Genomic DNA, 12,960 nt, shown 5'->3' with positions numbered 1-12,960 from the left:
TATCAATATCATGAAATAATTTTAGTGCAATTTAACTTGAAAATAGGATTAGTGCCCTTACAAGGATCACCAGAGAACTCACTTCTCTGCTTTCATCAGAATCTGGTCATGGACTTCTAGGCTCCAGACTGTGAACATTAAATTTCTATTGTTTATAAGCCATCCAGTCGATGTGTGATACATTGTTAGGACAGCCCAAGCTGACTAAGGGACAATTCAAACTAAACCATTGAACTGAAAACTTACAGAGGGTGAATTTTACTGTATGTAACTTATAACAATTAACCTAATATTAAAAAAACTCCCTACATAGCTCTAATATACTGTAAGCATTGGAAATGCTTACCCTACAACAGTGCTTTTCAAATTTTACTGGCATCATAACCACCTGGAGGGTGTGTCAAACTTTTTTTGTAAGTGCTTACAGACATCAACCAACTTTCCAATTCTCTGATACTAACTAGGTGTCCAACAATTCAATTCTGACACTAATCATCTGCAGTTAGCATAGACCCTACATCCTGACAGCTCAATCTGATAAGGCTGCCCCCACTTCAGACACCAGTTGCAAATGGGGTATTCATGCTACCCACATTTCTGCCTTGCCACCTACAAATTTGTGGATTTCTATGACTTCTCCCCTGCCCCCAATTTGATAATTTGCTAGCATGACACACACAACTTGGGAAAGTGCTTTGCTTACTGTTACAGATTTATTACAAAGGATGCAATTCCAGAATAACCAAATAGAGTTGCCTAGGATAAGGTGTTGGGGAGGAGGTGCTTCCATACCCTCTTTGGATGCACCACCCTCCCAGCATCTCAGTGTGTTCACCAACCCAGAAGCTTTCCAAATGCTGTTGCTTAGGAGTTTTTACGGAGGTTTCATTATGGGGCATGCTTGATTAAACCATTGGCCATCGATGACTGAACTCAACCAGAAAGTTCCAACCCTCTAATACCGTGGTTGGTTCTTCTGGCAACCATCCCTGACCCTGAAGTTATTCAGGAGTTCGCCAATAGTCACCTCACTAGAATAAAATTGGATGTGTTTGAACAGGGCTCATTGTGAATAACAAAAACACTCCTATCAGTCAGGCAATTCCAAGGGTTTTTGGAGCGCTATGCCAGGAACCAGGAACAAGGACCAAATATAATTTTTATTATACCACAGTTTGTTAACTACAAATTGCTGGGCCCAACTCCTGAGTGTCTTATGTATTAGGTTTGGAGAAGAGCTTGAGAAATATATATTTTAAAAAGTTTCCAGATGCGCTTCTCACAGAGACTACACAAGAGAACTTCTGTCCTTGAGGGTCACAAAAGGGCATGTCTCTCAAATATTACCTTTCTGATTCACGGCCCATCTCTTTTTCTCAATGCTACCAGATTTTTTGTCGACCACTCATTCTATTCCAAAGTACCTCCAAATGTCATCTCAGAGCAAGTAAAGCCTAGGCTGTATGCCAATCCTTACCTAGAGCTGGGAGCTGTAAAATGTCATATGAGAGGGGAGAATTGTAGAAAGGAAGGCAGTGGGAAGAGGAAAACCCTAGGACAGAACTCATCGTTTTGAGAAGCCCATTTCCCAGTGAGGTGGGGCTGAGCTCCCTCAGGTGAAACAAAGGAGAATTCTGCTTCCTTTGGAGAATCAAGATGATTCCGCCCTTGGGCCTCTGCTGCTCAGAGGAGTGTGGGCAGAGCCAGTTGGGCTCAACTCACTTTGTTAAGGTTCCCTGTTTTCTCCATCTAAAATCCTGTGTAGCTTGACCTTACAGCTTCTTATTCCATTTTTCCAGAGTTGAACATTCTGCTTTGGTCAGGATCAGCTTGTATTTTCTCTTCAATTCTATCTTATATGGATTTTAAATAATTCATGTGTTTATATGTATGTGTGTGGGCTTCCCTGGTGGCTCAGCAGTAAAGAATCCACCTGCTAATGCAGAAGATGCGGGTTCAATCCCTAGGTCATGGAGATCCCCTGGAGAAGGGAATGGCAACCCACTCCAGTATTCTTGCCTGGGAAATCCCATGGACAGAGGGACCTGGTGGGCTCCAGTACATGGGGTCGCAAAAGAGTCAGTCATGACTTAGCAACCAAACTACAACAACAACATATTTATATAGACATGAATGGCCTAAATTCTGCCTTACTGTTTCACCATTCTCCCTTCTAGACCCCAACCCATTCAGATCAGCTAAGGATCCCTTTTCCTCACTCAATTAACTGACTCAACAAGTTATCCTGCATCTAATTATGGGTTACTATTCCTGTTCTAAATCAGGCCAAACACCCCTAATCTACTGTGAATTTTGAGGAATGGGTGCTTAGGTTTTTTGTTTTTTGTTTTTTGTGTTTTTTTAAGCAAGTTTAGAAGTCCTCGAGGGCCCTGATTTTTACATTTCATTCTGCATTTGCCCTCCCACTTGTCCAATCCCCCTGGGTCATGCTCAATAGATATGCCAACTCAGGTGGAGGCCTGAACATCCTGGAACTCCCATCCTTTTTCTGGCTCTGATTGGTCTTGGAAAGGAGGGGAGGAGGTGAGGAATTGGAGTAAAAAACACATTTAGGGGCAAGAAGACTTTAGGTAGTGTAGTGTCACAATTAGGAGCATTAGCTTAGGAGTCAGGTGGCCCTGGGTTCAAATTCTGGTTTTGTTTCTTACTAATTATGTGACTTGGAACTCGTGAATATCTGTTTGACTTAGTTCCTGCTTCTGTAAAATGAAGCTGATGGTACCTACCCTATATGGAATCAGTTTAGTGGAGGTGTTAGAATCAGGGATTCTGAACCCAGGCAGTCTGGCACCAAATTTTGACTTGCTGTTTAGTGGCTGTAAGGCCTTGAGCATGTAACTTAACCCCTCTTGTCTCAGCTTCTACATATGCAAACCCAGGGTGTTAACCCACCTAATATTGCAAGAGTAAGTTTGGGTGTTTTTTTTTTTTGAGTGCCCTGAATGCTAGCTACATTCTCAAAAAGGTCAAAATCAAACTAAAGAATGAATGCCGGATTTTGATGGCATTTTATAATCCTTGCATGTGTGTGTGTGTGTGTGTGTGTGTGTGTGTGTGTGTGTGTTAGGAATAAAGAAGTAAACATTGAATTGTGGACAACAGAAAATGTAGCATTTATAGATACTCTTTACTCCCTCCCAAGAAACCTTTAGTAAAAATAAATCTAAAAATCAAAAGCAAAAAATAAAAGAGGGAACCAAATAGAGCTTGGAACCTGAGCATGCTGGGAGTGAAACAGGAGGGAAGCGGGCAGGGAACAACTTTTGAAAGAATTGCATAGCCCCAGGACACAACACATACCAATTAGAATTACATGGGTCCAAGATGGCAGACAAGTCAACTTCAACTAGACCTTGATCCTCAATCAGCAAGCTAAATGGCACACTGAGAGTCACCATGACAGTCCCAAGGCACCATCAAAAGACCAAAGAGTGGGCAGCTCCTGAAAATCTCCATTCCTTCCCCAAAATAGTTGGAATAATCCTCCCACTCATTAGTCTATGAGATTACCCACCCCATAAAAACTAACCATGCCACATTTGGGGACCACTAACTTGCCCTCTGCCGTGGCACACATTCTATCTGTGGAATGTGTTTCTCTCTGAATAAATCCGCTTCTTAGCTATCACTTAGTCTCTCTCTGAATTCTTTCTGCTATGAGACATCAAGAACATGAACTTCATTAGGTCCTGAAACCAGTCTGTGATCTCGGTTGGAAGATCATGGGTTTTGGCTGGGTTCAAGCCCTGGCCATGTGAATTCCAGTCCTAAACTGAGTTTTGGCTGGGTTTGAGGTAAATGGTTTCAGGAGCAGTCCTCTGACAAAATGCTCCATTAAGAATGAATTGCTCATAGTTAAATGAAACATTTGCTTAAGTTTATTGAACAGCATTAGATTAATAGAAAGCATTAAAGAATTGAACTCCAAAGACCAAAAGAAAAAGGAAAAAAAGTCTGTGCAAAAGATGTGATTTTAAAATCAAAGTTCATCAAAGTTCATGCATTGAACTTTGATGAACTTGCATGAAAGAATGAAAGAATACATGTAAATGCATGAAAGAATACATCTAAATATCATCCTTTAAATGCTTTTCCTGAAAATTTTATGAATTTAAGTCTGGGGGTCTTTAAGTGTTCTTAAGCTTTATCTGTGAGAGTAAATCTTATAAAGAAACTCTTTAAAAGTAGAAGGACCTTTTTTCTCTCAATAGTGAGCTTTTAAATGAAGGATGTCTATTATGTGAACTCTCTGTTCCTTGTAAGGCTAAAATTCCATGGGTTTCCCAGGCAGCTTTTTAAATCTCTTATGGAGGCTTGCTATTCTTAGGGTATAAAATGATTGAAACGCATTCCATCATTTCCTCCTTAATTCAAGCCACTTGTTTTGTAGGAAAATTCAGCATTCAACAACAGGTATATTATTGAAAGTAACCTTTATCATTTATAATGAAGGAACTAGCCTTAAAGAAACTCTCCTCCTTAATGACTCCTCCTCCAAATTCTGAGTTTGTAGGGTACTGTATTTTTAAAATAAAGCAGATGGGGATGATCTTTTTCTGGAAAAGATTCAACCAAACACAAAACTAAAACCCAGAGCAGGAATGATGGGGGAACACAGGTGTCCTTGATGGGAATATTGGCATCAGGCACTCCTTTTCTTAACCAGTGGAGCTGGTGAAGTTGACAAAATATGTTTGCTGTGAGAAAACAAAAATAAAACAAGAGAGTCAGGCTTAGAGAAAGACTTGCCAGAAACTGGCTTTCCCCTGGAGATTTCAAATAAGGAATTTTGTGCCCCCTGGTTTCCAGTTTAGTTTACTGAGCTGCCAGAATGAGCCATCTCGACTCCATCTGATAAGTAATAATAGTGAAGAACAGGTATTTGTCTTAGTAGTGTTTCATAAATTTAAAGTGATCCCCATTTTGACTATCTGGAAAAAGGAAACTCTTTGGTACAATTGAAATCTACAAACTGTGGATATGCCTGACTCACCTTAACAATTTCACTAGTGCTTGTGTCCTTTTGGCTTGAGGGTTCAAGCAGATAACTGGCTTTTTGTTCATCCAGACTCTGGGGGGAAATAAATAAAAATAAAGCAATCAGTCCTGCATTTTAGGAAAGAGTTGAGTATAAAAATAAAGATTCCCACATGAGGTGTATTTGGAGGTGGGCAGTTTTAGATGTGAAGCAGGTGATTTGCAGCATGAAGTCTGATCATTAAGAAAAACCCCATTTGAGACTCACTGTTTGTGTGAGTTGGTGGAATTGAATATGAATTGACAGACTCTCAGTTGTCAGAGGTTAGTATTTTGCTGACAACCTTTACATGAATTGGAGATGGAACACATAACTGACTCCAAGTTTGGCTCACTCCTGAAGTTTTAAGACGTTGGTTTAGTTGCTAAAGTGAAAGTGAAAGTCACTCAGTCGTGTCTGACTCTCTGTGACTCCATGGAGTATACAGTCCATGGAATTCTCCAGGCCAAAATACTGGAATGGGCCTTTCCCATGGGCCTTTCCCCCAGGGGATCTTCCCAACCCAGTGATCAAACCCAGGTCTCCTGCATTATAGGTGGATTCTTTACCAGCTGAGCCACCAGGGAGCCCATTTAGTCACCAAATCTTATCCAACTCTTGTGATCCCATGGATTGTAGCCTGCCAGGCTCCTCTGTCCATGGGATTCTCCAGGCAGGAGTACTGGAGTGGGTTGCCATTTCCCTCTCCAAAAGCTGTATCATAATATCTTTAAAATGTGTTTGTCCATTGAGCTTGGGAAAACAAAATAGACTAAAGAAAACTCTCTCTTAAAGACCTTTTATGTGAAAAAAAAAATCCAATGAAATTTACTGTGGGAGAGGTTTACAGAGCCGATTGCTCTGAGTGACATCTGCATTTGATGGAACCATCAGTGAGCAAGACTTTCCATGTTCTGAAAATTAAGCAACAGCAAAGGCAGTAGGGATAATCATCCATTGATATTGATCAAGCAGTTAAAATGTGCCAGCCACTATGCTCAGCAGGTAATATGAATTATCTCAATTAATCTCACAACAATCCTATGCTAAAGGAAATACTATTTCTTCACCTTCAGATGAGGAACTTGAGGCTTCCTCAAGAAGACTTTAAATAACTTGTCCAAGATTGCACAAGAAATGCATGATAAAGCAGGATTCAAATAAAGGTTGGCTGACTCCATAACCCCCAGTTTTAGCCGCTGCTCCACCTGGGCATATCTGAATGGTTACCAAGTGCCAAAATGTCTTACCAGCAGTGAAAGAAATGAGGTTTACCAGGTAACAGCAAACTGGGAGAGTCTACTCTCCATTGGGGTGACTTTGAACAAAACATGATTTCTTGATGAGTCTCATTTTAGCTATAAAATGACAGATGGCAAAGATCCATCCATCTAGCTTTGAAACTCTACTCTTGTAATTGAAAACTACAGAATCAGAGGTCATAGACCTGTTAGGCTCTTGGCCAGAGCCTTCCAATTTGGTTTCTGAATTCATGATAGAAATACAGATTTCTGACTGTCTGAACTAGAGTATTTTCACTACTGACTGCTATGAATTTTTCATAATTATTTGCAACTTTTGCTTGTATATCTGGTTAAAATTCAGAAATGTAGACTCTGGTGAGAAGATAAATTTTTATCACTTTAAAACAATTAAGGTTTAAGTAGAGAAAATTAGGGTGTATTACTTCCCCTGGTAGAGAGATGAGAGACTTGACTCATGACGGAGAAACTGGTAATAAAAAAAAGAGTAGGAAGCCTCTGTTCTCTAGATCAGGGGTTCCCAACCTCTGGGATCCAATACCTGATGATCTGAAGTGGAGTTGATGTAATAATAATAGAAATAATGTGCACAGTAAATGTAATGCACTTGAATCATCCCAAAACCATCCCCCAACTCGGGTCAGTGGAAAAACTGTCTTCTATGAAACCAGTCCCTGGTGCCAAAAAGACTGGGAACTGATGCTCTAGACAGCCAGAGGAATTACTCCTAAATAGGTCATGACTACACTTCACATCTCCAAGTTGGAGGGCAATAATCATGGTTTAGTCAGAATTTTTATTGTCAATGATAGTAGTAAAAATGTAACGTCTTTCTAATGAAAAATGTCCCTACTTATTTTTGCTATCCCATGGGGTCGCAAAGAGTCGGACACAACTGAGCGACTGAACTGAACTGAATGCTTCTTTATTACAAGTTAAGCACAACTAGTCTGAAACCCAAAGCCCTAATATCAAAATGTGCTGTGCTTTGTCACTCAGTTGTGTCTGACTCTTTGCGACCCCGTGGACTGTAGCCCGCCAGGCCCCTCTGTCCATGGGATTCTCCAGGCAAGAATACTGGAGTGGGTGGCCATGCCCGCTTCCAGGGCATCTTCCCAACCCAGGGATCGAACCCAGGTCTCCCCCATTACAGGCAGATTCTTTATCATCTGAGCCACCAGGGAAGCCCAAACAAAAAGTAGCTGCTTACAAATGTTTCCAAAGGTTAAAGCAACCAAGGGAAGAGTTGCTAATGAAAGCCAAGCCAGGGCTGCCCTGAGAAGGATGCTCTGACTGTAGTTCAAGGTGCTGCGGGGCACCTTGGTTCATTCAAGGTGGATCCAGAAAGAAGAAATCACAGTTCTAGGCAGTGATAGTTAAAAGATCTACCAGCTCCCTTAAAAATAGTCAATCCAACATTTGTTGACCCTCTCCCATCTGAAAAGAAAGGGATAAACATCAGGAATGGGGAGATGAATAATGTCTGATTCCTATCTGTAAAGAACTTATTTTCTGATGGAATAAAAGAGAAAAACAGACAAACAAACCTGAATGTTTCAACACAATGATGCCAAATAATTACAGCTAACAATTACTGAACATTTATTACTCTGTCTGGCACTGTACTAGGGGCTGTACATGCAATGTTTGTCTCATTTGATATGCCGTGGAAAATGCCCTAATAAAGGATTCCACAGATGTCTCTGGGAGTACAGGAAAGGGCTTATTGAAAGGGGATATACCATCTCAATAAAAGAAAATGTCTATTAAATTTCTTGTAGCCATTACTGTCCCCTTAGCCTAATTTTTAAAGCAGAGTTAGGGGTTCACAGTTGACAGAACCTAAAGGATGATTCCATAAGATAGACAGACATTCTGACCAGGGACTGATGTGGGTACTTATTCTCTTGCACTTTAACTTCTGGGGAACAAATTGTCTGCTTCTGCTGGCAATTGGATTTTGACGGAATAGAGAAGAATCTTGGTTCTGTCCTTGTCGAATGGTATGTCTCAGGGAAGTTAGTTAGCTTCCCCAAGCCTCAGTTTCTGTATTTGTAAAGGAATGGTAACAACAGATATATCTGAAAGGGCTCTTGAAAGAATACAGTGAATGAATGTTCACGAAGCATGTGCGTTAGCTAGCACCTCACCCCTACCCCCACAAAGTAGGTACTTAACAATTTTACTGATTCTCACTATTAGTTTGAGAATTAATTGCTAGTAACACTCCAAATTAATCACTTTGAGGAATCATACATTATTTTTTATTGCAACTTACATGACTTCTGTGTTTGGACATCCACGCCCACGGGGGATGATTTGAAGTCTTTCAATGAGATGAATGGGGAAATGGCTGTAAATCTTTCCAATGCATTTACACTTTAAGTTTGTGTTATTGGTCTCCAGAACACCTATAAACACAGAATCAGTTACTTTAATCCCTTTGGCATATAATTCACAACTAGAATTAATCAGTAATCTCTCATACTGTGCATTTGAAGATTTAAACATTTCAAGTCAATACTTCCACCGATACGCCTTTAGTTTGTGCATTTCTGCTTGTCTTGGCTTATTTTCAAACATTTTCTATCAAAACCTTAAAAATAAAATCAGCTTTTTAAAAACACAATAGCTATTAAAATTTGTGACAGCATTATATTGATACTCAGGTGGTTGCCCATATAATAAAATTTGAGAACAGCCATGGTGGGAACTTACAACTCAGTTATAATTCATGCAACACAAAATTGATCAATCTTCACTCCCAATACATAAAGAACCAGAAATGAACTAGTTAACTGAGTCTCCCAGAGCATTATCAAGTTGTAACTCTATCAAGCTCTTTCTTATCATTACTCCCTACTCTCCCAACTCGCCCTCTTTCTCTAAGGAAATACCATGAAGATATTTTTTGTTTTTGTTTAATATGTTGGTCCTCTAACTCAGTTGCAAACCATTATCAAAAACTGCCAATAATAAAAATTCAACTCTTTGTATTCAACAACAAAAAATGTGCTAGTTACTTTAATAGGTAACCTGTCTTATGCACTTTAAGGAATTCTACTTTCTTTAACCCTAGTGCCCACCACTCCGCTGGACACAGAATTGCAATTAAAGGAACCAGGCTCTCAAGGTGTTTACACTTTAGTAGGGGAAACAAAGGAACAAAAACTAAAGTATCGCAGAATGCTGTATTTCCCCCAAGGTCCAAACTGCATGAATGAGAACAGAGGACTTTGCCAGCAGCCATGGAAAAGCTTCCTGGAAGGAGAAAGGGACGAGGGTCTTAAAGAATGAAATGACATGAAACAGGGTTAAAATCGGGAAAAAAAATCCCCACATTTTAAGAACAAAAACTGGTCCTCTGCACCTGAGCAAAGTATCTCATCCTACACATGATAATTCCTGGTGGACTCTCATGATCCCTTCAGTTGCATAAAAATTTACCTTTCAGCTAGATATTTACCTATTTACACAAAGAAATCCTCCCCGTTTAGACTTGGAAGTCTGCTTCTTGGCAGAAAGTGTGTACCCAAGTACTCCTGTTGTACTTGCAATGTTTCATGTCAGAGCTGACCCTAAAAAATTGTATTAGACTATCTCTGCAGGAGACCGATGGGTTGGAGTCAATAGTGTTTGATCAAAAAGGGGTAGCATTGAGAGGCAAAGTAAAGAAGAGATATCTGGAAAAAATGAGTTATAGGCAGAGTGACATCTGAAAAAGGCCAGGAATAGGCAGCCGAGTGTCAGTCTCACGGACTTGGGACCTCCGGCATCTCCGCCGGAGAAACATACAAATGTTTCCAGCCTCTAAGAGTTGAGTCTCTGAACACCTTACTTTTAGAAATCTAGGAGCAGTTGAGCAGTTTCCCCCTCTTCATTCACACTTCCCCTCATTTTCTGATTGGAAAAAAAATTGAAATGGCTGAAGACCATTTGAGCTCAAAGAACAAATGATAACACAAGTGAAGGTTCTCACCGTGGACAGGAGAGAGGCTGAAGGCCAGCAGCATAAGAAGCAGAGCTCCAGGGGTGAACCTCATTCTGCCTCAAGGTGGAGTTCCCGCTTCAGCTTCAGATCCACGCTGTGGGTTCTCAGCCCAGAGACTCCTATTTATTTAGACCAGTAAAGCCCTCCCACTGCCTTTGTCTCCAGGAGGTCAGCTGCATCATCAGTTTTAGAAGCTCCCCAATATGCTGAGCTTGCTTTTTTTCAAAACCCCTCTTGCGAATTTTATGCATTTGCTTCAGAGCACTAGTAGTATAATAAAGTATTTCTTGAAAATGTGGACTCTAAATGGCAGGGATGCTGCTGGAATTTGGATATGGGAGAGAGGGAAGTTTGGAGACTCCCCAGCACTCTCTCTATAGGTTCACACTCAGGAGTTGTGGCTTTGCTTGCTGCTCTCAATGAAGGATCAGTGGGCTGTCTCAATGGCATCTGAATAGATCCTCCAGGAAATCAGAAACTTGTCAGGCACATCGTTGTGTTTCTAGCACCTGCAAGCGTCCCTAACCTTTGATAGGTGCTCAGTAGATATTTGTAGACATAATGAATATCTCCTTATAGACAAATCCCTATGCTGACTAGGTTACTATTTTTCTATCAAACTTTCCCACACCTTATTTCACTATCTGAAATATATGATTACTTAAGTAATCTCACCATCATAGAAGTCCTGGAAGGGGACAAGAGGGTATCCCCTCATTGATGTGGGTGTGTCTTGAAGGGAGAAGAATTTTAATAACAGCTCTGAAAAGGAGAATCGTTCTAGCTCTGGTATGCAAGGTATTGACCTTGAGAACCGGGTGTCTGTGGAGGGCATCATTAGAATTTCATCAAATAACTGAACCTTGTATTACAGTCTGTTTAATAAAGCATGTGTGCAGTTTGGTTTTGATCCGGCCAAATAGCCCATGGACCTAATGAACCACAGTCTTAACTCACTTGTTAGAGCACTTTGATTAAAGAAAAGAATAAGAGAAATATGTGGGCAAAGGCTGATCTGTCCGGGAGCACCTCTGGGCTGCCCTGGAAGTGTGGATGTGTGAACCCAGAAGCTTGGAGCCACTGAGAACTCAGAGGTTTGGTCCTCCTGGTGTGGCTTCCTAATTAATTAATTTGATTTTTGCTACTCAGCACTGGATGTTCAGCATGTTAGATGCCCCCGTGTGTATGGGATGGGGAATAATAGTAATGGCATACAGCCTTCATATGCCAAGCAGTCCTCCAACTGGCCCAAATGACTGTGGTGACCAGGAACTCATCAGTCTTGAGTCAGCCCATTTCACTGTCTGGGCAGTTCTAGTTGTTAGAATTGGAGAAGGAAATGGTAAGCCACTTCAGTATCCTTGCCTGGAAAATCCCATGGACAGAGGAGCCTGGCGGGCTACAGTCCACAGGTTTGCAAAGAATCATATATGACTTAGCGACTAAACAACAACAGTTGTTAGAAAGTTCTTCCTTCTGTGTATATAAAAGCCACTTCCCTACTGTTCCAGTCACTTTATAATACTAATTCAACCGCTTACCACTGTATAAAAGCACTTGCTCTTTCATGTGATGGGACTCCAAATATTTGAAGATACGGTGTGTGAATTGGGCCTCCCAGGAAACAGATGCTGAGATGGATGTTGGAGGAGAAGAAATTTCTTTCTTCCTTTTTTATTCCTTGTTGACTAACTCCTATATGTATGTGTTAGTTGCTCAGTCGTGTCCGACTCTTTGCAACACCGTAAACTGTAGCCTGCCAGGCTTCTCTGTCCATGGGGTTTCCCAGGCAAGAATACTGAAGTGGGTAGCCATTCCCTTCTCCAGGGGATCTTCCTGACCTGGGGATTGAACCTGGGTCTCCCATACTGTGGGCAGATTGTTTACTATCTGAGCCACCTGGGAAGACCAACTAACTCCTAGGATAGATCAAAGTGCGGAGGAGACAGGGGTGGGTTTGCCCAGTGAGGCAACACTCGTCTGATTGCAACACTGATCTGACAGTCTGGGACAACTCAACGGGAGCTCCCAAGAAAAGACTGTCCATCAAATGAGCTCCATGGTGGGCAGAGATCCAGCCCTACCATCCCCTCTACCCCGACACTGGCGTGTCCAGTCACTGGCAGGGGCTTCTCAGAAGCAGCACGGTCACTGGTAGAAAGCTGATGCAGAGCCTGTGGGTGTCAGCAGCTGGAGACTGTCGGCTGACTGCACTTCTGCCAGTTGGCCAGCAAGGTGTTTCTTTGAGGGAGATCTGAGCAGTGAACTTCCAATGATCGATCACTGCACAGGATTGTGAACTGGATGTTAACAGTACAAAGTATGGAGTGACTTGGTCAATGACTTTAGTTTGCTACGCCTCAGAATGATCAGTTTTCATATGAGGATGATACTAATTTTAAAGGATTTGTTTTTGGAGAATAAAATCATGTAGTCTATTTAGAATTCTTGACAGAGTGCATGGCACCTAGAATGTGTTCAGTCAATGGCCTGTGTGTCCACCCATTCATCCATTATCAATAGGTTTAACTTTCGCTCTAAAACCCAAATGAACACATTTCAAAGGTAAATATCCTTTTAATCTATGACAGTTTGAAGCTTTCTCACCATATTTTTTCCAATCATTTATGTTCAGAAAGATAAACCACCAGCTGGATTATCTTTTTGAA

At 41.1% G+C, this 12,960-nt stretch overlaps 1 protein-coding gene across 1 annotated transcript; it reads right to left on the bottom strand.

The window, feature by feature from the left end:
• Positions 1 to 4,437: 4,437 nt before the first annotated feature.
• Positions 4,438 to 10,389, bottom strand: CXCL13 (C-X-C motif chemokine ligand 13). Its single transcript, XM_004009931.4, has 4 exons — positions 10,280 to 10,389; positions 8,579 to 8,711; positions 5,015 to 5,092; positions 4,438 to 4,718 (listed from the first exon to the last, which is right to left on the bottom strand). The coding sequence occupies exons 1-4, from the start codon at positions 10,341 to 10,343 to the stop codon at positions 4,664 to 4,666; spliced, it is 330 nt and encodes a 109-aa protein (XP_004009980.1). The 5' UTR covers positions 10,344 to 10,389; the 3' UTR covers positions 4,438 to 4,663.
• Positions 10,390 to 12,960: the final 2,571 nt, after the last annotated feature.

This window comes from Ovis aries, chromosome 6 (genome assembly GCF_016772045.2).
Source record: "Ovis aries strain OAR_USU_Benz2616 breed Rambouillet chromosome 6, ARS-UI_Ramb_v3.0, whole genome shotgun sequence".
Classification (NCBI taxonomy): domain Eukaryota; kingdom Metazoa; phylum Chordata; class Mammalia; order Artiodactyla; family Bovidae; genus Ovis; species Ovis aries.
Note: the sequence above shows the minus strand (reverse complement) of the source record. Positions and strands in the feature narration are given on the sequence as shown.

Excerpts from the sequence above, each read along its gene's own strand:
- CXCL13 (XM_004009931.4), bottom strand. The coding sequence starts at position 10,343 with ATGAGGTTCACCCCTGGAGCTCTGCTTCTTATGCTGCTGGCCTTCAGC. Across the intron at positions 8,712-10,279 it reads CAGCCTCTCTCCTGTCCACG|GTGTTCTGGAGACCAATAAC; the intron begins GTGAGAACCTTC and ends CTGTGTTTATAG. Across the intron at positions 5,093-8,578 it reads TGTCCAAACACAGAAGTCAT|AGTCTGGATGAACAAAAAGC; the intron begins GTAAGTTGCAAT and ends ATTTCCCCCCAG.